Source organism: Euprymna scolopes, chromosome 16, assembly GCF_053919585.1.
Source record: "Euprymna scolopes isolate OS-2025 chromosome 16, ASM5391958v1, whole genome shotgun sequence".
Lineage (NCBI taxonomy): Eukaryota > Metazoa > Mollusca > Cephalopoda > Sepiida > Sepiolidae > Euprymna > Euprymna scolopes.
Genome location: NC_136497.1, coordinates 130900033 through 130925239, shown reverse-complemented (window position 1 = coordinate 130925239; position 25207 = coordinate 130900033). Strand labels below are relative to the sequence as shown.

The window sequence follows — 25207 nt, the reverse complement described above, 5'->3', positions numbered from 1 at the left end:
CTAAACACTCGTTTGAGATCTGTTTTTTTAGCGGGAGCTGGATACTATAGGATGTCTGCTGTATTAGAGTTGCGGAAAATAATTAAGCTCAACTATGAGCCGACATTTATTTCATATTATTAAACTATTGTTATAATATTTCACCAGTTGTTGCTGTTATTATTATTATAATTATTATTATTATTAATATTAATATTATTATTGTTATTATTATTATTGTTATTGACTCACTAACGGTTCTCACCAGCGATTGCTTATTAACGATGATCTGTGGTGTTTCTTGGAGTCTGGATGATAACAAGTCTCCCCAGATTTCCAATGCTCTCTCGATAACCAGCACAAGTGACTTCACGTTATCTCAATAGCCATTTATCATTGATTTCTTGCTGGCATCAGTCATTGGTATTCGTTGAGATATGGTTGGTGAAAAATCTCCTCAAGGCCTCAGTCCTCTCCGTTCTTTTCCAGTAATGATCTGGTTAGTGTTCTCGGTCTTCAGAACTTTCTCCTGTGGCGTCATCCATAGTAAACGCCACCATTTGGGTGAGTGGGTGGGTAGTATTTTGTGGTTTCAGTTCTCTTTGTTCCCTGTGGCAGTGTTTTCTTATTTAACGACATTTTTTTTCCACAACAAAATCAATTTTATCCATTTCACTTCTTTTCTTCGTCTTAACCAATCTCCATTCCAAGTTTTTAGAGCAACTGGTTTAGAGAACGTCCGTTGCCAGGAAGAACCGCGTGTAGACTATTTTTTATTTATTTTTTTTTAATTTTATATGTTGCACAGGGTGGGGCACAGCAACTTGCTTATTTGTGTATCAATTAAAACACAAAAAAAGCAAGTTGCTCTGCCTCACCCTGTACTAAATTAATTTTAACGATACGTTCAGCATATCATAATTAAAAAAAAAATAAAAAACAAAAAACTGTTACATATCAACTAATTGATAAACTTACATAGATTGGGAAAATACATGATTACCCAATTTTCATGAATTTAAATTAAGTCTTAAAAATTGGCATAAATGTTTGAAAGGAAAATCAATCCACAAAAGTCAAACAGGTTCATAAAAAATTTTTATACTAATAGTGGCAACAAAATCGATAAATCAACTCGAAAAGACAAAACCAAAAATTTCTTACGCTATTTTTCAAGTGATGTTACTCTTCGTAAGTTGTCTTTTTATCATGTCAAGCTGAGCTTAGTCTGCTACAAGGCCAGGCTATTGGAGCAACTTGTGAGATCGAATCGAAGGTAGGTTAAAACATAAGCTTCCAAATGCTGTTGAACTTTTTTCTTTTTTTTTTTTTCCTTTTTTTTTTGGTTTTGCTCGGTCCTGCCTATCATCCACTGAGCACAGTAATCACTTCTGCTTCTTTTCACGGCAAGCTGCTTCCCACGTTCAAATTGCAAAAAACAATTGGCCAAGTTTAAATTTTAAATACAATATCGCAGAGCTGCTTCCCAGCTGATTATAAGATGGTCGTTTTCAAGTCTAAACAAGTTTTTGATGAGTCGTCCTCTAAAATAAGTTACCTCCTATCCAATTTCCACCATCAGCGATCATCACGGTGTCATCTTACTTGACACTTACTCTTATCTTTGAGTGGCTTCCACGCTTTGATAAGAAGTGACTCTATACTATAAAAAGGAAAAATATAGACCGAATAAAGGTATATTTCGTTCAGCACGACATCACCTTTCAAGACGTTTTTAAAGTCGCCTTTATTGTTGTTCTAGCAGAGCTATCAGGCATAGTTAGAGACAAAAGTGTAAGATATTTCAATTAAAACCTCTATCATCTTGTCTATCTTTCTCTCTTCTCTCCCTCCCTGTCCCCATCTACTTCTTGCTTCTCCACACACACACACACACACACACATTCGTTTTTGTAGATTCCTCAGAGAATGAGCCAGTATAAGGGAATTAACTCCTTGATAAAACATCAGTTACTTCACTTTAGTTATTACATAGTCTAGTAGGAAAATCGACACCACGCAACGAAATATGTTTAGGGCCAAAGAATGAGTAATGCTTTTTCTAAATTTTAGATATTATTTATCCAGGACAATGCCGATCAAGAAAATACCAACTTTGTGGGTATTTGTTTTCTCCTTTTATATTTTTAGCCAGATATACATACATGCACGCGCACACACACACAGACAACTGCCCCTTATGCTGTAGATTAGATGGTGCTTTTAGAGCTACATTTACTTAAAATCTATTGAACCAACCAAATAAATGCCTGCCTTACACGGGCAGGAAAAAATAATTAAAAATAAAGTATTTTTGGCACATACAACTTGGTAAACGTAATTATGGGAAAGGTCAAGGACGAATAGAGAGATATAGAATTTTTAATAGAAATGTTACAATTTTGGCCCCGAGCAACACCGGATAGTTTTGTTGTTATTCATAAATAAAAAAAAAGTTAGTTGTTTGCTTTCACTCAGATTTGGAATAATACGGGCCAACAACACAATACGTGGGGGGGGGGGTTAGCTTGTAACTTGAACTGTAATCTTTCTCGTTTCGCCACCAATGCTCGGATCCTTGTTTTGTCTTAGTCAAAATGAATGGCAGTCACCTTAAAGAAGTCTCTTATCTAGATAAGCCCTTACAACAATTATTAAAACTCCCCCCCCCTTTTTCTTAGAGTCGCCTCCCTTCCACTGTGTTTTCTATTTAAAAGAAAAAAAAATGAAAACACGCATAAGATGCCTATCCACAGGTTCGTAAAGATCTTTCATACTAATAGTAGCAATTAGCAGAATGATTCAGTTAAAAATTGAATCATAGGAAAGTCTTAAAAAGTACCCTAGTGACTCTTTTTCTTTTTTTTTTAATAATTTATGGACACGCTCCTAAACCCAAGGTTCGATTTCTTGCAATTTAGTTTCTTAGTTGAAAAAAAACATGGATTTTACACCCAAGGAAGGTCGTAGGTCTCAACAACCAAAACGCTGTGCCAATAACCCCCAAGATAAGAATAATTGTCTGAACAATCAAAAATATACAAACCCTCATACCTCATCTAAAAAAATTCAGAATCGTAATTATTAAACCTACCTAAACAAATGTCTTATTTTAGGGGTTAAGTCTAAAAATATATTTAGGACACTCTGCATAGGATCCTTTTCGGTTATAATCAAGATTGTCTTTATTTTTTACTTCCGGTTTCTGTTTTGCAGACGGTGGCCATCAAGATATGGTTCCTTCTGATTAATGTTTACATTACTCTCAGATAACCTGAAAGCCTCTTTTTCCTCCTGTTAAAAATGGCTTTCTGGTCCGCTTGACCATGGCTAATTATTAGGGCTGTGACAACAGAATATTCTTTTCATTCTTTTGACTCTCAAGTATGTATCTGACACAGTAATCAACCGAGAACCACATCAGTCTATATAAAATATAAGATATTAATGAATATATACTTAAGTCAAAACAATGAAAACAATATGCTGTTGTCATAGCCCTACTAATTATCTAGCTAAAGAGACAACAGAAACCGGAAGTGAAAATGAGTAGACAATCTTGACCATAACGTCTTCTTTGTTCTGTAATCAAATAGCCAAAATTAAGTGTCCATTTTAAACGAAACACTTTATCCCTGTCTGTCTCATCGTCGACTTGTCCTTGTGTCCTCCATTTTTTCCCTCCAAAAATGTTGCCCATCTTCGAATAATGGTCTTCACCCGAATCTTTCCCGTGCTCCTTACCTGTTGCAGTGGTCAAGGCGTCACATTAGACAGAAGTTCCGTATCCCCGAAGACCCTGAAGACGTGGGATACCGTCGCAACTGGCTATCAGTTCCGCCTTACACACCATCGGATTGCATGTACGCCTATGAAAATAAGGGCGTGGTGCCCGACTGCAACGATGACATATGCTGTAAGGATCCCGAAATGGCCGAGAAAGGTATTCATCCAGAACTTCCACACAGTGACTACTGCAGTTCGAATGGTATGGATATGCAGTCAATTGAAGGCAGCACACTGCCAGCCAGAGATAAGTCGGTAAGAAAATGAGTTTTCTCCCTTTATTAAATTATCTTCTCTTGTTATTTTATTTTTCATTTTCTTAAGCTTTCGAATTGGTTTTAGCTTGGAAAAAAGTGCTTATCCAGAGTTTAAACTTCGTAAAAAGAAAAAAAAAATGCAGAAAAGTCTTCTAAAATCTTTGATGCATGTACCTATCACGGAACGAAAATGCCATATTCTAAAAAATCATCTAAATGGATTAAGTAGTTGTTTTATTTTTAACTAAGAAAATCAAATTTTATAAGGAGCGGGACGGATACGCTGTATTTTTTTTAATATTTTAGAAATCAAGGGAGATAATTCAATTTGAAAATAGACTTTTTTTTTTTTTTACTTATTATTTTTTAATAATATGGTAGAATTTCAGAAAATATATTATTCAAAATAATTAAACCTTTTTGATATTTAATTTAAACGAACATTATTAGAATAGACAGAAAGTTTCTGTTTTTATGCTGCAATATTTTAAGTTATAAATTTATTATATATTTTTTATATATTTAGAGTTCAACGACTTTATCTACTGCATCAGTGCATCATGGTTGGATTTTTTGGTCTTATGAATCCACGTTTATTTATTATCTGATCTTCCAAGGCCAGAGGAATTGTCGGGCAAAATGTTATGAAAAAAAAAAAAAAAAAATTTTAAGATGACCATGATAGTCTACAATAAATAAATTAATAAATAATACCCATCTCAATAATGAATTCCAATTAAAATAATATATATACCATTCGGTACGGACCCGACCATGGAAGGTCAGATAATAAATAAACGTGGATTTATAAGACCATAAAATCCAACCTTCATCGCCATTCGGGGCCCGTGGCGCAGTGGATAGAGACATTGAATCTCTACAGTTCCAGGTGAGAATTGTCTGAAGATAGCGGTTTCAATACTACCCAAGCCAAGCCAGAGGCGTATTTGGCTAAAACGTGGTGAGACGACAACAACTATGGATGGCAGTAATTTCTGAGAATGCAGTTAGGAGATTCGGAGTTCCTATCCCGTCGTGGTTACCACCTGACGAAGGCCAGAGGAATAGTTTAGTCACATATTATTTCAGATATATCAGAGTGAAGATTGTGTATAAAAAAAAAAAAAAGTCGAAGAAAAAGGAAGAAAATTCACCTGGCAAAATCTTTGTAAACAAAGGGTGGCGAAACTTGAAAATAACCATAAATATGTATATAAAATAATCGGAAAAGAGCAAATTTCAAGCGAAATAAAAAAAAAAAAAAAAATACCAAATTTCTTCTAAAAGGCTAAATTTGTGAAATTTGGCTTAAAAACCTAAAGTGGTTTTAAAATGGGTGATCGATTTATTAGAACGTTGCATTTGAAACTGAGCACCTCTACAAATATTTAAGTATTGATATTTTTTATTTTGTTTGTTTTTGTTTTTTTGATAATCTTGTACATTAGTGTCCATTCGTTGGTAATCCGCTGAAAAAATACGAAAAAAATGGGAGGTGGGGGTACCGCTCGTACACATGAACCCTTTTTTTAATTTTGAAGTTCGCAGAACAGAGAGATCTTGTTACAAAAATTTAAATTAATTGTAGAATAAAACAATATGCTATACTTGAATTGTTTCTCCCGATTTTTTAAAATTGAATCATCTCCTCTTGTTCTGCGATCTTCAAAATAAAAACAAAAACGTTGTTCCATAACAGTAATGCACACGTGCCGAATATTTTCTAGAAAGATATCGTAAACGTTGCCGACATCCTAAGCGATGGTGTTTTTTGTGGAACGAACTGGATTCGAACTTAGCTTACCTGTAGCATAGTGCGTATGAGTGCGTTGAAAATATCAGTAGCAGAAAATCGCGCATATGCAAATTAGAAAGTGTGCGCGAGAAGTGGAAGGAAAAAAAAAAGAAAATGCAGCATGTGCTCGGGTAGAAACAAAGTCAGCGTCGATGAGAATGGACGTGCAAAAATGCAGGAGAGAAATGGCCGGCAAAAGGGTCGATCTAGAAAGGGAATTCTGGGATTGCATTTCTTTGTATCCCTACGCTTATGGCCAAATCACCACCCGGCCATGATGTAGTGTGTTAGCAACCGTGACACTGAGATATAGTGCCATAGCATGAGGTCAGAGAAGCAAAGTGCGCGTCAAGGGAAATGTCCGTGTAAAGTCGCAGACGATAAATGACCAATTGTGGCCAGCATGGTATCAGAAAAGAAAGTCGATGTAAAAAAAAATGGATATGTAAATGTTTTTAGTTAGAAGCCATGTTTAGTTTCAGAACAGTTTCCGGTGGTCAGTTGTTCTAAAAATAATAACGTGGATCAATGAATCGTGAAAGTACATGTTTTATGTAATAATACAGTAATCTGTCTACTTAATTATGAAACTCAGATAAGCTTGCTTACTTGGGCGTTTAAATCGTCCATCCGGTTTGTGATTTCCGGTTTCAAAAACTTCGTCTGCCTACTTATTTCATGGCTGCCCTGTCTTAATACAGGGCAGCCATGAAATAGGTAAGCAAACGAATTATGCTTTGAATAGCAACTGTGCCTTTTAATATGAGACATAAGTTTCATATTAAAAGCCACTGCTGCAATTCAAAGCAAACAAAAGGTCAACTATATTTTTTTGTTTTAACTTATTTTAATGTGTGTTTCCTTAAAAATGTCATCTAACCCCGTTGTATAGCAGCAGTGGCTTTTAATATCAGACTTAAGACAGGGTGGCCATGAAATAGGTAAGCAGACAAATTTTTGAAACCGGAAGTCACAAACCGGTTGGATGATTTAAACGCCCAAGAAAGCAAGCTTGAGTTTTATAATGATATAGATAGATTACTGGGTATTTTTTTTACGACCTGCCCCAGCGTAGTATAAACAACCCCCCCCCAACCACCCCATGTTAAGAACGGTTTTCGGAATAAAAACCCTCAACCTCCCCATGTTGAGAACGGCTTTCGAGGTTGGGAGGTGTTTATTCTGAAAGCCGTTCCTAACATGTGGAGGTGGGGTGTTTATAATACGCTGGGGCATGTCGTAAAAATTTACTGTTTACTGTATTATTACATAAACAATGTACTTTCACGATCCATTGATCTGCCATTATTATTTTTAGAAATGTAACTTAAACGAGGGAAGTAACTCATAGTTTGGAATCTGTTTATTATTTAAGGATAACTTGTAATTTCTTGGGAAACTATTTTCATTAATAATTATTTTTTTTAGTTTATCATTTCTCATAATTTTTTTTTTAATATTTTACTAATTTCGATATGACAATTAAGTGGATAATATTAGTTTTAATTGAAACTTAATGCTTCGATTCATGTTTTTATATCGAACAAGCGCCATTTTTTTTTTTTTTTTGCACGTACAAACTCACAGACCCTATAAAATGTTAACACGCAAGAAACGCATGCATCGCCACGCTATATATTATAAGCGCACAAACAATATAAGCACTTGAAGACTATCTGTCATAAAATGTAAATTTGCCAGAATTTAAACCAAGTTACACGCCATATCAAGTTTTAAGAAATAAGAGCTATTCAAATCATTCGTTTCCTTTTATCTTAAGGAGTGGCTTTTCAGGTATATTAAGAGTTATTAGTCTTTTTGTTTGTTTGTTTTTTTTAATCAATTCTTTTTCCTATTTTTCGTTTTTATTTTTCGTTCTTTTTTCATTCTTATTCTTTTATTTTTATCTTTTTCTTTTTTTAATTATTCTTTCATTCATTCCTTCATTTAGTTTACATTCGTTCTTACTTTTTTTACGTTAACATTTTTTTTTTCATTTTTTTCACTTTTTCATTTCTTTTTTTTTTTTTGCCTTGAACTTTTTTCCTTTTCCATTCTTTTAGTCATTGGGTTTTCAGTCTTTTTCCTGTTTTTTATTGTTTTTTTTTTACTTTTTTTTATTTTTTTTTTTTAATTTTTATCGTATTTGAATTTTTAAAAAATATTTTTACTTGTTCCTTTTTTCCATTTTTGTTTAATTTTATTCTATGACTGTTTTTCATTCTGTTTTTTTTTTCATTCTGTTTTTTTTTCATTCTGTTTTTTTTTCATTCTGTTTTTTTTTCATTCTGTTTTTTTTTTCATTCTGTTTTTTTTTCATTCTGTTTTTTTTTTCATTTTGTTTTTTTTTCATTCTGTTTTTTTTTTTCATTCTGTTTTTTTTTTCATTTTGTTTTTTTTTTCATTTTGTTTTTTTTTTCATTTTGTTTTTTTTTTCATTTTGTTTTTTTTTCATTCTGTTTTTTTTTTTCATTCTGTTTTTTTTTTCATTCTGTTTTTTTTTTATTCTGTTTTTTTTTTTCATTCTGTTTTTATTCCGTTTTTATATTCTTTTTTTCGTACTTTTCTCTATTTTTCTATTTTTTATATTTTCCCCTACTTTTTCTTTTCTGTTCATTTTTCTATTTTTTTCTATTCTCTTTTCTATTTTTTCTATTCTCTTTTCTATTTTTTCTATTCTATTTTCTATTCTTTGTTTTCGATTTTTTTTTTTTCGATTTTTTATTGTATTTTCTTTTTCTATTTTTTTCTTCACTTTTTCTTTATTCAATTTTTTCGCTTTATCTTTGTCGTGTTTTGGTTTTATTGTCGTTTTGTAATTTAAAACATTTAACATTTCCGTTGATAATTCTCAGTTTTCTCAAATGTTTTGTTAAAATTTTTTTTGTTAAAAATGCATTTTTTTAATTTTTTAAATGAATACAGCTTAAAATCTCTCCATACACATTGTCGAGATCACATATATATGCACATGAGCAATATTCTAAAAGCATTGATCATCAAACTGTAATGCGTCCTTTACACTTTAGCTGTGTCGTTACATTTCAAACGTCTTGGACCCACACGCCATCTGGCACCATCGCAAATGAACAAACAAAGAAAAGAAATAAAAAGTGGACTCGTCATTTTTCCTAAGTGAAAATCAAATGCGTTTATTTGTGGTTCTTCCAAGATAATGCATTTCATTATCTTTCGCGCTTTTTCGCGCGCACACTTTTTTCCAGCACTCTATGTAACATATGCTCTTTAAAAGCCTCTGTCCACGCCGCCTCACTCGTATGCTAGCCAGCGCTTTCTCACTCTCTTCCCTGGCGCGCACTTTTCTCTACTCCTCGACCACGTGGTGTATTTTCTCCCTTTTTCTAATGACGCAAAGTCATGCACACTTGCTAATTTGCATACGTTCACTAATGGCTGCTGCTGCTAATATTTTTGCTAGCCAGCTATGGTTCAGCTGCTGCTGATTTTCTCACACGTCCCCATACATGCTTTTTTACAAAGCCTTCGGCTTAGCCATTAAAATTCTCTCTTGATCAAAGTGGAGAAATTCTCTTTTTAGCTCAACTATAGATCCTTCCTTATCTGTATAATCCCGACTGAATTCACCCAGAAAATACTTGCCACGCTGTTGTTTGGCTCATTCTTACAATTTTTTTTTTTTTGTTAATAAAAAGTCTTTGTGTATTTTTGGCGACTTTTTTATGCTATTTTTATAGCAGGTTTGTTTGGTGATTCTGTCTCATTTGTACGACAGTCTTGTCCAAAATGTTTGTCCAGTTTCATGATGGAAGTTGTTCTGTTGGATCTTGTTTCGTGGTGTTAATGTACCTTCGTGAGGTTTGGATCCCGCAAGCTCATCAGATATTGTCCGGTGCTCACAATAGTGGCACGATGTCGATGGTCAATTTTTAAGAGATCCGTACATTATGCTCCTCTGGATAGATACAGTCTAACCGGGAATCGGTTTCTGTATGTTATTCTGTACAGTCTCAACAGTTTCCTCATTTTAGTGTCTAGGGTTGTGTGTGTTTTTTTTTTGCTTTTGTTTTCTTTTGTATTTTCATACCCATCAAAGGTGATAGCCGAAACAAGATACAAGAAGACCAAAGTAAACACCTTATACAGCCTAACATCACAAGTGCATTTGAGAAGTTTTATTGTCGCACAAGCCGAAAGGCTTGACATACAAAATGAACAGTAGGTTTTCTGATATGACAGGGGCGCATTCAGAATAAATGTTTCTTTTTTTTTTTTTTACACAGTGATCACCACTTATCAAGGCCCGGAAGCCACTCAGGGATAAGGGTTATTGCAAGTACATTACGTTAGTGTGGAGATTTGATGAAGTGTTTACTTAAGGGGGCGGTTCATTAGAAATTTGTTAACATTAGACTTGAACACATCCAAGTTGTAGTCAGGTGGGAAGCAGGCAGACGGAACAGAGTTCCATAGGCGTGCAGTTCTAAGAAAGAAGCTTTGTTTCTGTTTAGAGCAAAATTGAACCAGGGTACTTGACATTTGCATTTTAAACATTATATATAAAATAATTTTATAGAATCAACAGTATGTTCTCTACAATGTAATGTGAACCACCATGTAAAAGTCACAGCAGGGAGCTCCCCAACTACAGGAAGCAATTAACTGATTTAATTGAAAAATTGGGCGATTTCACCGATTTTGATAACAATAAAATATGGAAGGGTGAAATATTTGTTGATCCTCATTCAATCCCGGAAAACTTCGGGTCTCCCTGCTAGTTCTACATGAGTACCAAATTGTTAGTATGCTTTTTTCTTTCGGCTTGGTCAGCATTTCAAAACAATCGAAGTCAGGGAAATACTTGACATCTATTTCGGAGGGATATTTTGTAAAAGATCCGCCAGTAATACTCAGAAACATTGTGCATTTAACGAACCAGACGTAACTCAGCATTTGCTCGGCTTTGTCCGACGCATGATGTAAACAGTCGGATAAAACCGAGCGTTGCCGATAAAATAAAAACAACGCTACAACAAAATAACTGTAAAATGAAATGGTAAATGTAGAAACGTCCAAAATTAAATAAATAAAAAGCAGAAACCTACCATTCATTTTTTTTATTAGTAGTATTGTTTGAAATTGTTTTCTATTTTCAAAATAAATACATAAAACATTTTTTGTAAACAAATAATAGTAATTATTTTTTATTTTTTAATGAAACGTTTTATTTTTTTTTTTCAACTATTTACGTAAAATAACCAACTAAAATGATATTTGTAGGATAATTTTTTTTTCTAACAAATAATAGTTAGTAATTATTTTTTTTTTAATGAAACGTTTTATTTTTTATTTCAACTATTTACGTAAAATAACCAACAAAAATGATATTTGTAGGATAATTTCTTTTCTAACAAATAATAGTTAGTAATTATTTTATTTTTTTTAATGAAACGTTTTATTTTTTTTCAACTATTTACGTAAAATAACCAACAAAAATGATATTTATAGGATAATTTTTTTTCTAACAAATAATAGTTAGTAATTATTTTTTATTTTTTTGATGAAACGTTTTATTTTTTCAACTATTTACATAAAATAACCAACAAACTTATGTTCACGACTTTTAATTTATTCAATTTCATTTAATGTGTGTTTACATCTGGCGATATCAAACCCAGGCTTAATTTGCCTGTTAATTTGTTATAGGAATAGTGGTTATCTCTAATTTTCATAAGACCTGGTGCACTATCACACGCACATGAAGAGACATTTACAACAGACAAGATAGAACAATATTAAGTATCTACTTAGTATAAGTTTTCTTAGTTCTTCTTGCAAATGGACGATAAGAGGAAATAATTGAAAATTTAGTTTTGCAAACTCACAACTCTTGCCCTTTTTTTATTAATCCTGTTTAAACATGCGTCAGGTTAGTGAAGGACCAAGGTTCTCACGTCCAAATAGATGAAACCCTCATTTCTCGTCATAAAAAATTCAGAATAAACGCCACTATGGAATGCATAGCGGAATAGTGGATATGTTAATGGTCGGGAAGGGTAAAATATGTTTATGCAAATACTCGATGACACGGAGTAAGTAATAAAACGCATTTTGTCTGCTTTTGGTGTGGTGGTGGCTGTATAATTTAAAGGTGTGGCGCTTTTACAAAGGGTCCTATTCTTTTTGTTACTAGTGTTTCTATCTGTATTCAACAAACCAGAAGTTCGCAGGAAACGGTGTTAGGCCAAAATTGGTTCCTGATAATAAACTTGATCCGTAAAATAGCTTACAATAAGATTTTCAGGTTCTTTGTGTTTGATAGTTTTATTTTCTCTCTATTTAACTGTTATCAGGTGATAAAACTATTTTTAGTTCATAGTAAGTAATAAACTATGCATAGTATAGCACAAAAAACGTATATTTTCAACAAAAAACGTATTATATTTTCAACAAAAAACGTATTATATTTTCAACAAAAAAAACGTATTATATTTTCAACAAAAAAAACGTAATATATTTTCAACAAAAAATCTTAATGTATTTTCAACAAAAAAGCATATTATATTTTCAAAAAAAAAGCATATTATATTTTCAAAAAAAAAGCATATTATATTTTCAACAAAAAAACGTATATTTTCAACAAAAAAACGTATATTTTCAACAAAAAAAACGTGTATTTTCAACAAAAAAAACGTATATTTTCAACAAAAAAACGTATATTTTCAACAAAAAAACGTATATTTTCAACAAAAAAATGTATTATATTTTCAACAAAAAAAAACGTATTATATTTTCAACAAAAATAAAAACACCTACTAAAATACTTAGTTTTTGTAAAATAAATAACCAGTACAAAACTTGGTAATGGTGCATAAAACGAGACTCTAAGTTTCAAAGATGGCGGCAGGTCTGTCAATTGAGATATGGAAGAACAAAATTGATACAATTCTTTCGCTATTCTTCAAAACTGCTTAGTTATATATTTGGACAAAATATTAAGATTCTTTTTTGGTTAATATATTTTTTCAAACATACTTACGTTTTTTTAATATACTATATTTAAATATACTTTATTTACATATATTTTATTTAAGCCTGCGCAGTCGTTGCCGATTTAAAAAAAAATGTTGTTGTTTTTTAGTTAACTATATTCTACGTTTATTTTTTTCAGCTCATTATAATAAAAATATATCAAAATACGTAAACTTTCTTCATCAATTGATTTTATGTTTTTAATCGTATAGAAATATCTAGACAATTTGACAAAAAATATACATAGTTATTTTAAAAAGATGCGATTAAAAAATCACAAAATCCATCGATAAAGAAAACTGACGTACTTTTATATATATTTTTTTAAAGGGAGTGAAAAAAATAAACCTAAATTATAGTTAACTATAAAATATATCATTTTTTTAATCAGCGACGATCGTAATAGACTGTGCAGGTGTAAATAAAGTATATATAAATAAAGTATATTTAAATATAGTACATTAAAAAAAATCGTAAATATGTAAGAAAAAATACATTAACAAAAATAAATCTTAATATTTTTCCAAATATATACGTAAGCAGTTTTGAAGAATAGCGAAAGAATTGTATAAATTTTGTGCTTTCATAACTCATTTGATAGATCTGCCGCCATCTTTAAAACTTAGGGTCTCGTTTTATGCACCATTACCCAAACCTTTTCTGGCTTTCTTTAACACCTATTTGATTACTTATTTTTAACCAAAACGGGAAATCTTTAATATCAGGAACCGATTTTGACCAAACACAGTTTGCGGCGGACTTCGGGTCGAGAGTTCCTTCTGGTTTGCCCTGCATTCTAATAATTATGACACCAGCAATTCCATCAAAGCTAAAGCAAAACCAATCCCATTTTCTTTCCCAGCCGCAGAAAACAACCACGTTATGACGATCTGCTCGTGTGACGTGGAACCAGTGACGTAAGTACGACAAGATGTTCCTTAACTTATCACAAAAAAATGACACCGCCATTTTTATTATTGTCTGATACGCACTCACTTTTGATCTCACCAAACCACATTTCATAAGAAATTTTTCCTCACAAAATCACCTTCATATTCGTTCATTTTTTTGTAGGATTTGGTTGGTATTTTTAATTATTTTGTATTTATGAACAAGATGGTTGTTATATATATTTCTTCGTTCATATTTGCGATATTTTCTCCTTCACGGGAATTTTAATTTCACTTTTTTTTCTTTTTTTTTTCACTGTTTCATATTTTCATTCATGTTTCATGCTTTTTCGTCCCTTGCTTCGCATATTTTTTATCTAATTTCACGTTTTCTCTTTTTCACGTTTTCTCTTTTTCACATTTTTCTCAATTTTCACATTTTTTTTTCAATTTTCACATTTTTTTTCAATTTTCACATTTTATTTTCAATTTTCACATTTTTTTTTCAATTTTCACATTTATTTTTCAATTTTCACATTTTTTTTTCAATTTTCACATTTGTTTTTCAATTTTCACATTTGTTTTCAAATTTCACATTTTTTCTCAATTTTCACATTTTTTTCTTTCCCTTCACGATTTTGTTTTATCATTTCACGTTGTTCTATCAGTTTATATTTACCATCCATTTACATTCTTTTCTTCCTTTGCGTTTTTTTACTCCTCAACGATTTTCCTATTCCTTCACGTTTCTTCTATCCCTTCATTATTGTTTTGTTATTGTTTTTTTTTTTAATCTCTCCACGTATTTCATCTATCATTTTACGTTTCTTCTATCCCTGCCACGTCTTCTTTATTCCCGTTTCTTCTATTTCTTCGCATATTTTGTCTCTCTCTCTCTCTCTCTCTCTTCACGCATTTTGCCTCTCTCTCTTCAAGTTGTCTATTCACGTTTTTGTCTATTTTCTCACGCTATTTATTTTTTTGTCTGTCTCCTCACGCTATATATTTCTTTTGTCCATCTCAACACGCTATATATTTCTTTTGTCCATCCGGACACGCTATATATTTCTTTTGTCCATCCGGACACGCTATATATTTCTTTTGTCCATCTCAACACGCTATATATTTCTTTTGTCCATCTCAACACACTATATATTTCTTTTGTCCATCCGGACACGCTATATATTTCTTTTGTCCATCTCAACACGCTATATATTTCTTTTGTCCATCTCAACACGCTATATATTTCTTTTGTCCATCTCGACACGCTATATGTTTCTTTTGTCCATCTCGACACGCTATATATTTCTTTTGTCCATCTCGACACGCTATATATTTCTTTTGTCCATCCGGACACGCTATATATTTCTTTTGTCCATCTCGACACGCTATATATTTCTTTTGTCCATCTCCACACGCTATATATTTCTTTTGTCCATCTCAACACGCTATATATTTCTTTTGTCCATCCGGACACGCTATATATTTCTTTTGTCCATCTCAACACGCTATATATTTCTTTTGTCCATCTCCACACGCTATATATTTCTTTTATCCATCTCAACACGCTATATATTTCTTTTGTCCATCTCAACACGCTATATATTTCTTTTGTCCATCTCGACACGCTATATATTTCTTTTGTCCATCTCGACACGCTATATATTTCTTTTGTCCATCTCCACACGCTATATATTTCTTTTGTCCATCTCAACACGCTATATATTTCTTTTGTCCATCCGGACACGCTATATATTTCTTTTGTCCATCTCCACACGCTATATATTTCTTTTATCCATCTCAATACGCTATATATTTCTTTTGTCCATCTCAACACGCTATATATTTCTTTTGTCCATCTCGACACGCTATATATTTCTTTTGTCCATCTCGACACGCTATATATTTCTTTTGTCCATCTCGACACGCTATATATTTCTTTTGTCCATCTCGACACGCTATATATTTCTTTTGTCCATCTCAACACGCTATATATTTCTTTTGTCCATCCGGACACGCTATATATTTCTTTTGTCCATCCGGACACGCTATATATTTCTTTTGTCCATCCGGACACGCTATATATTTCTTTTGTCCATCTCGACACGCTATATATTTCTTTTGTCCATCTCAACACGCTATATATTTCTTTTGTCCATGTCAACGCGCTATATATTTCTTTTGTCCATCTCAACGCGCTATATATTTCTTTTGTCCATCTCCACACGCTATATATTTCTTTTGTCAATCTCCACATACTATATATTTCTTTTGTCCATCTCGACACGCTATATATTTCTTTTGTCCATCTCGACACGCTATATATTTTTATTTGTCCATCTCGACACGCTATATATTTCTTTTGTCCATCTCGACACGCTATATATTTCTTTTGTCCATCTCGACACGCTATATATTTCTTTTGTCAATCTCAACACGCTATATATTTCTTTTGTCCATCTCGACACGCTATATATTTCTTTTGTCCATCTCCACACGCTATATATTTCTTTTGTCAATCTCAACACGCTATATATTTCTTTTGTCCATCTCCACACGCTATGTATTTCTTTTGTCCATCTCGACACGCTATAAATTTCTTTTGTCCATCTCGACACGCTATAAATTTCTTTTGTCCATCTCGACACGCTTTATATTTCTTTTGTCCATCTCGGCACGCTTTATATTTCTTTTGTCCATCTCAACACGCTTTATATTTCTTTTGTCCATCTCGACACGCTTTATATTTCTTTTGTCCATCTCGGCACGCTTTATATTTCTTTTGTCCATCTCGACACGCTTTATATTTCTTTTGTCCATCTCGGCACGCTTTATATTTCTTTTGTCCATCTCAACACGCTATATATTTCTTTTGTCCATCTCGACACTATATATTTTCTCACGATTGTTGTTCATCTCTTCATGCTTTATTTAATTCTTAAAGGATTTTTATGCCTTCAAGTGTTTTTATCCTTATTTTCTACATGTGTCTTTCGTTCTTTTTGCCTCTAATATAATCGAAGAAGTTGAAATATTAGAAAATATTCGTGTAAGGTCTCGTACATTTAATATAAACTTTATTAAAATCGGATTATATCACTTAGAAATGCGGTCACATAGATATTAAGATGATAGAAGATAACGTAAAAATTGGACACAATTCCATTGTTTTCCTGATATTTTTAGACTCCGAAAATTTATATCATAATATAAATTTCATAAGAATTTGATACATTTGAAATTTTTAAAGAGGTTCGGCCCGCATAGCTCTCTTGGGTTAGGAAGACACCAAGAGATTCGGGACACTTCCATTGTCTTCCTCCAAAAAATTTATACAGAAAAGAAATCAAGCCTCTATTTTGAATTTCACACTGGAAATGTTTTTTTATTTGTACTTAACTTACTAGTGTGATTAAAATGTAGTAGAAACCTGACCTTTTACAACGTGCCGTCCGTTTCAGGAAATGGATAAAGAAAAAAAAAAACGGCCACTCTTGCTATTTATGGATTGGTGGTCACGCGAGGTAAAATTTCGCAAATGAGATGCACTATGCAGTCGGTTTGTCAAATAAAAAGGCTGTATGAGAGAGAGCGTCTCTTTGGTAAAAGTAAATTTCTGAAAGATATGCGCTAGGATTTGATACTGGGAATTGCGAGAAGGAGAACATAACGGTTGGGAATTCTTTCTTTGAACTTTACTTTCTAATAATACCAATATCTGCAACTAGTTCATTCCCTTTTCTTTTTCTTTTCTTTTTTTGTCAGGGGAGATAATTATGACATGGTCTAAGGGACATAACTCTGAAATTACTGCGCTAATAGGTCTTATTTTATTGGGGTCTTTTTGTTGGTTTTTTTTTTTTTTTTTGTCATTTTTATATTTTCTTTAGCATTCTTTAGTTCGTACCCACAGAAATTAAAAGCAACTATATCATTAAGTAGGTATGAAACGTGAGCATACACAAATAATTAACAAGGAAAAAACTACGTTATAAAGAGGCCTTTGATGCAATGATGATGATGCATAGATTTAAATGTTTTCGGAGTTTCTTGGGGGTACACGCAAATTACTGATAGTACATAAACCAATTATTGTGAAAGAAGGAATAGATAAAAACTCTGTTGTTGACAAAGTATACCTGGATGGTAAATCTATTGAAGTTGTTCAGAAGTTTTATTACATCGTCATATTGTATGAATCCGAAGTTTCTATTGTGTGAGAATTTCTCTCACAAGGTTTTTCTAGGCACCGCCAAAAATGGCCGAAAAATCAAGTTGTTGTTTTTTAAAACGAAATTACATTTATTAAAATCCATTATTTCTGAGTAACTTTTTTTTTTTTTTCGAGAAAGATAAAACCCTGAATTTTATCATATAGAAAACAGAATAATGTAAAACTTTTTCTACTATTTTTAATTAAATTTTAAATGTTAAATTTTCCCAAAAAGTTAACAATTGACATTTTTTGTCTTGCACAAAAAACGTACATAAATATTTAAAAAAAAAAAAAAAAAGGTTTTTGAAATAATTAATTTATTTATTTGTTGTCTAACTAAGATTTAGGATGATTTTCTAAGAGAATATGCAAAAATATTATAATATAAGTACCTGGATTTCAAATAATTCCACTTATTCATATATGTAACCAGTTATTTCGCGTCGATCTAGAGTCTAGATCGACACTGTTTACGTTTGCGAAGAAGCAAACTATGGAAGACCAAACAGGCCAAAAAAACTTATTTGTCGTTGACGAAAATTTCAATGTATTATTAAGCTGAGGCTGGCCAGTACCAGATGGGTGACCATTTGTATGAGTTTGGTTTTTAATGTGTATGTGTGTGGGGGCCAGGCTCCCCAAAATGGGGGGGGGGGCAATTTAAAGCAGAATAAAAAAAAATTATTTCAGCGCGTTTGGTCCACCGTAGTTGAAAGGCGGCAAACGTTTTCAAATGGGATCGAAAAAAATGATGCTATTTTTAACACAAAGGGCACAATATTTATCGATTTTTTTTTTTTTTGGTATCGATTCTTCAAAGCATGCCCTGTTTAATAATGGTCATGCATTATTCGGCTCGCTAAAAAAAATTGTTAATTTATTTATCAAAGATTTTAAAATGGCTTTTTTCGTATAAATATTAAAAAAAAATTTTTTTTGTTTTGCTTAACTTAAATTAATTATTTTACTTAACATATTCACCGAATTTCACACTTCAAAACTCAAAAGCGGGATAATTAAACACAATCGAAGTTCTGATATTCAGACGTCAAAATAAGGTATGCAAACAATTTTTTTTTTTTTTTTTTTAATCTATAATTCTGTCCCTTACAACAACACAATATGTTTTGTTCAGTTTCAGATGATTATTTTAAGCATATTTGTTCCCACTTCAAAACAGGGGGGGGGTTGTAAGCAAAAAAATATATATATATAAATATCGTTTATGAAAAATAAGTACACCATTATAAAGGTCATTCTTCTCTTAATAATCGCTGAAAATTTCGTATTGATCGGATAATTACCTGATTTTTGGTAGATTTTTAAAAAGACGGTCCGTCAAAAAGTACTGACCTGCCCCCCTCCCCCAGTTTTGGCGGTGCCTAGTTTTTACCCTTGGCAGAATGGAAGAAAACCAAACAGAAATTACAACAGGCTCTCCTTAAAACTTCAACGTAAATTTTATTAAAGTAAAAAAGATCCAAGTTGCAAAAGATGCGTCATCTTCTTATCTGCCACTATTGGCTGGTAATGTCCCCGAAGGGATAATAGTCTATTTTCGATAAACGCTGGGTAGAAAATTCCGCTGACAAAGAAATGCGCAGGTTGGAGTGTTGAGGTATCTTCCAAGATAGATACTGCTAGTCGGGCATCCACGTGTTGTTCTTTTTCAATCAGTCCAATGGCGGACAAGCAAGTCAAATCATAGACCTTAAATTCGTCTTAACAGACATTAATTTGTAGCACAAGCGTGCAATATATAAATTCACCCTACTTAACGGCATTGGTAATTGCAATGATAATGTTCCGCTCCACATTTGGGCATTAAAACTGTAGCAGTTAACAAACTATTTACTATAAGCGGATCAATGCCCGGTGCCAAAGTGATTCAACCACAGTGACCAATCGGTTGGCAGGGCGCATTGATTTGAGCTGTCCCCTTAAGGACTATTTTTAGCCCTTTGGGATCTCAGCTGCGATCGCCAGAGAGGGATGCCAGCAAGCGACCTATACAGACCTCTCTCACTCACTCCTCCCACTGCTACTTGTTGACGACTGCAGTCTGATGGCAGACAACACCTTCAAATAGACATTTACACTTTCTTTCTCTTCAGTCTGAGATACAATCTCGCCTTTTCTAAATAAACTCTTTATTATAGTTTTGTTAAAAGCAATGTTGTTTGGCCTTGTGTTTATTTAAGTAATTATTAGGAGAGAAATGCGCAACATTTCTCTCCTATAAAACGTCTCAAAAGCAACAAAGTACTTTTCGCTGCCTCGATCCGAGTGAGAATTCCATGTCCATCCAACTCGGTGTCTTTTTTGGATTCTGATCTGAAAAGATAATTTTTGCGCCAAGAACATTCTCAGCAGTTAGTTATAACATGCAATTTGATTGATTCAAACAAATCTGTGGGTGAAGAAACCGTCCAATAAAGAGCTTGCTTATTTCTGCAGAATTTCTTACAATTGTTGGCACTGGTTTCCCCGATGTTTTTCTAGTCGGAATTCATTCTAGAAAGACAATGGAGATTACAGGAGGGACCACGTAAAGGTTGTCAATATCTTAAGTGAAAGTAATTTTTTGTGGAACAAATTGGATTCGAACTTGGGACACCCAGATCGTCAGTCCGTGTCATTAACCACTACACTACCGTCACCTCCCATGTTAGAGGTATTTAGTTCTCTCCCATTTCAAGAACTGTAACACCATGGTCGGAAAGTGGGATTGAGAAGTCAGCGCCTATGAGGTGGGGTATTCTGATCTGCAAAAAGTACCTGGGCCGGCCCGTTGGCATTCCCCGGTAAGGGCACCTCAGGCGATTAAACTAACTCCTTCTCAAAGAGAGAAGGTAAAGCCTGGGGGGTGGACCTCCGAGAACTGCACAAAACCAGCATTACACCATAGTCAACAGGGTCCAGATCATTGCATGAATGGTCTAATCTCTGTTGATTTGGGGGACTGAGGTTGGAACACAGGATAGAGCAGACGCTAGTGTGATTTAAAAATAAAATCAAATAAAAAACATACTAGCATCTGCTCTATCTTGTTTATATGATAACGTTTTTTTTTGTTGTTTGTTTTTTATTTTTTTTCACTTGATTACTTTTTTTTCTGTCCATTCGCGTTTTTTTTTTTTTTTTTTTTCATCAAAGTGATAGTAGGCAGGCAGGCAGGCAGGCTCGAACCTGTAACGCGAAGGCGGAAAAGAAAGTGAAAGAAAACCTGACGTCTTACCGCTACGCCATAAGCATTCAAATTTAGCGATGTCAATCAAAAGATGACGTGCAAAAATGGCATTGCTTTTAAGCCTCCCACGGAGGTCATTTTTAATGTGGAGGAAAAGTAGCTCCCCCAGAAAGGGGGCACTTTGGCGGTATCCAAATAAATAGTAATTGTCACAGTATGAAAGGTTTCCCTTACATTGACCAAGGAGCAATTACATAACAGATACGACCCGGGTGAAGACTGGGAACTGACAATTGCGTTCGATTAGTTTCACTTTATTAAAATTAAAAAGACAAACAAAAAAGGGAATTTTTTAAAATTCGATCCAAAAAAACATAGACGATGTCCGTTTGCAAATCTGAGATATTATGATCTAGGAAGTATAAGAAAACTTCTCCCAGAATCTAACCGACGCGAGAACTCCGACTCAAAAATCTTTTTTCGGACATACACAAACGCTCGTGCCCATTTTGCCTTTTATATATTAGACTAGCGATGGGGTACCCGGCGTTGCCCGGGTGTTTGTAGGTGTGTGAAAAAAAAACAGGTGCCCATGAAAAAAAAAAAAACGAAGCTTTTACGACGCGCAGTTGGAAAATAGTAAAGTGTGAAAAAATAAAACAGGTGCGCGGTTTTGATTGACGTGACGGCGATAGGTATTCAGCAGTTAGAATTCTGTGCGGGACAGTTTTTAATGAGGTCAATAAATCGGTTTGTTTGTTTTTAAAAACCCGCTCCCCCGTCTGATATGACGAAGTCGACATTGACCAAACGTTCACTGGCTCTGGGCCTGTGATTAGAGTCGAGTTTCACTTTTTTTATACCGAAAACCGAATGGTACAAGGGGTACCCGGCGTTGCCCGGGTGTTTTTCGGGGTATGTGAAAAAAAGCTGAAGCGTTGACGACGCGCAGTTGGAAAATAGTAAAGTGTTTTAAAAAAAACAGGTGCGCGTTTTTGATTGACATGACCGCAATAGGTATTCAGCAGTTATTTTGTGCGGGGCAGTTTTGAATAAATGGGTTTTTTTTTTTTAAAAAACCCGCTCCCTCATGTCGAAATGAAAGCTACAGTCTGATATGACGAAGTCGACATTGAACAAACTGGCTCTGGGCCTGTGATTAGAGTCGAGGTTCGCTTTTTTTATACCGAAAACCGAATGTAACGCATGCCGATGCGGGAAATGTGGAATAATTAAGGTTTGAAAGTGAATAAAATTAAATAGAGGCAAGCTCCGTGGATAATTTGTAGATATTACAATTTATAGATGATATAAAAAGTTTTAAAAAGTTGTGAAGCGAGCAAGCGCTTGTTTGAAAGAAGCCTTTCGTGGACATCGAGGAAAAGCGAACATACATACATACATTTTCGCTTTTATATTTATAGACTAGCTCCTATTCACCCAGCTGGTCATATCAAGAGGTTAAGTGAAGAGAATGATATTCCGCGTTTGGATTGGCCTGCACAATCTCCAGACCTCAATCTTATTGAAAATATATGGCATTACATCAAGCAACAGCTACGCAATGATGAAATTTTAAATTTGGAAGAACTTTGGACAAAAATTAAAGAAAAGTGGGATGCCCTTTCCCCGGAGTATTGCTGCAGACTAATTCAAGGAATGCCCCAAAAGATTGCAGACTGTCAAATTGCAGGTCTATTCTACTAAATATTAATTAGTTTGTTGTATTCCTGTTGTATTTCTGTTGTATTCATGTTCGAAACTTACATTTAAATAACAATTTTCCATTGTGTGGAGTTTTTTTTTTTTTTTTTTTTTTTTTTTTTTACTTTTCGATTTGAAGTTAATTTTTTAAATTGACGTGAACACTAGGATACTTCAATCAAAAGTGAAATATTTACAGGTAAAATTATAGATGAATAAAAGGGGAGCCAAATGAGGTTTGAAAAAATGATAAGTGTGTGCTTTCTTTTTGGCGCCACTGTATCTTGCTGCCCAACTCCCCACATAGTATCCCTGCAAATCTTGTCTCAAAGAGTAGCTCCTTATGACTTAGTGTCACTGTGTATTGTTGGGAGTGATGTAACAATGAAAAAATAAATAAATAAATAAGCCGTCCAACACATGCCAGCATGTTAAACAATGTAATTATCTACATTTTATTTCTCTTGTCTGTCAGTCTGCTTTTTCTCAAAAACTACTGGAGTGATCTGACTGAAATTTTGCATGAACCTTTGTTATGACAAGGAGTGGTGAACCTAGAAAGGTTAGACACAGGGTCCAGTATGGGTTTGATGAAAGTGATTTTGTGGAGCAAACAGGTTTTCCGTTCGTTAACCACTAAGCTGTCATCAACCCCATCAACTAAGTATTATGGTATCCATTTGATCCACTGTTAGGGATTGATAGATCAATGCAAAAATGAGCTCAAGTTTAATCGTATCAACTTAGCAATGAAGTACTCATTTTTAATTCAATGGGCAATAACTTTTGCCTTTTTTTTAAAGTCTGGTGATTTCGTATTAATAAATAATTATTAATTTTCTTGCTTCAGATATTTCGCCAAAATCCAGAAGAGTTTGTGAAGATCTCGCTTGATGACGAGGACGATACTAAAAATGGCAATGACAATACTGCAACGACGGAAAATGTTCTCGAAATATTTGATACATGGATGTAAAAAGTTTAAAAAATGAATGATGAAGAGAACCTATTTTTTTGTACGGCTGAAAAACATATCAAAATGGTTGTAAAAAAAAGATCTTCCTGACTGTAATCATCACAGGAATATATATATATAGTCATATTTCGTTGTATCACAACTCATCAGTGTGGCTAGACTATATATATATATATATATGTGTGTGTGTGTGTGTATATATATAATATATATATATAATTTCAAATATAATATTAAAACAGAGTTTCTTTTAAATAGCTCAATAATGCAATACTAGAGCAAGAAATAGTTTTAATTTTGTACCACTTTATCTCCACTGTAAATGGAAACGGATTATATTCGTCCAAAACGTTTGTTTATTCATTATATAAGCAAACAATATTTTGCCCCATACTGAGATACGTGTGTGTGTGTGTGTTTCCTTAATACAAATACTCGTTTATAATGTATATATTCAATAAGGTTATCTGAAAATGGCAACGGTTTATCAAGCTCAATGAAAATGAATTTACACTTTCAGAGCATATGTAACTTTATTAAATATTCCAAAGTCACAGGAACATACACTTAATTCACATTCATATTGTTTTAATTACTCCGTCTTACACGTGTTTCATTGAATAGCATGAACCAAACAAATCAGACTTTACATGAGTTCATCAATGAATAAAATGTACAGTTTTTTTTTTTTTGTTGTTTTTTTTTGTTTCTTCTCCTTGGTTCAAAACAGAAAAGTAATTCTAAAAAGAATTTTTTTAAATTATATAAAATTTGATTCATTGTATATTTTTAGTTTTTCATTCAACACAGGGACTCATCAATTCTAAAACAGTGTTTTGTGTATATTTTAGCTCTGTGTTGAAGAAAAATAAAAACCGCATCTACAGTGAACCATATATATATGCTTTATTTACAGAAAGTTCAGATGAGATAAGTCATCGGTACCGTCGGTTTCAAACCTGATAATTAGTCACCGTTTTAGATACCCATATCAAGTTCTCTTCAGACAATACTCATACTAGAGATGAGTATTGGTTGAAGAGATCTTAATATGGTTATCTAAAATGGTCCTTAATTATCAGGTTTGAAACCGACGGTACTGATGACTTATCTCAACTTTCTGTAAATAAAACATAAATAATATGTTCTTATTTTCGAATTTTTCCTTATAATAGAGCACTCTACTGGAATCCTTTTTTCCAAAAAATATGACCAACATATATATATATATATATATATATATATATATATATACTCGGGTTTTTTTATATTCAAAAGTAATGGACTAATGAATTCAACAAGTTTGTTGGATAGTGCTCAATAAAAAGAGCTGATAATACTTGTTTATTGTTATATAAACATGGTCACATCCTGCTGCTACAAATAGCCACTTGTTTCAATCA

At 33.1% G+C, this 25207-nt stretch overlaps 1 protein-coding gene across 2 annotated transcripts; it reads left to right on the top strand.

Annotated features, from left to right (window-relative positions):
- The first annotated feature begins 3561 nt into the window (after nucleotides 1–3561).
- Nucleotides 3562–24824, top strand: LOC145296084 (uncharacterized). 2 transcript variants are annotated; one of them, XR_013869958.1, is made up of 3 exons: nucleotides 3562–4020; nucleotides 13691–13745; nucleotides 23679–24824. XR_013869958.1 is itself a non-coding variant. In XM_080142223.1 (2 exons), the coding sequence occupies exons 1-2, from the start codon at nucleotides 3841–3843 to the stop codon at nucleotides 23802–23804; spliced, it is 306 nt and encodes a 101-aa protein (XP_079998349.1). In that variant the 5' UTR covers nucleotides 3562–3840; the 3' UTR covers nucleotides 23805–24824. The 2 variants fall into 2 exon arrangements, 1 of the variants encoding a protein (XP_079998349.1); XM_080142223.1 differs by lacking the exon at nucleotides 13691–13745.
- The last annotated feature ends 383 nt before the right edge of the window (nucleotides 24825–25207 follow it).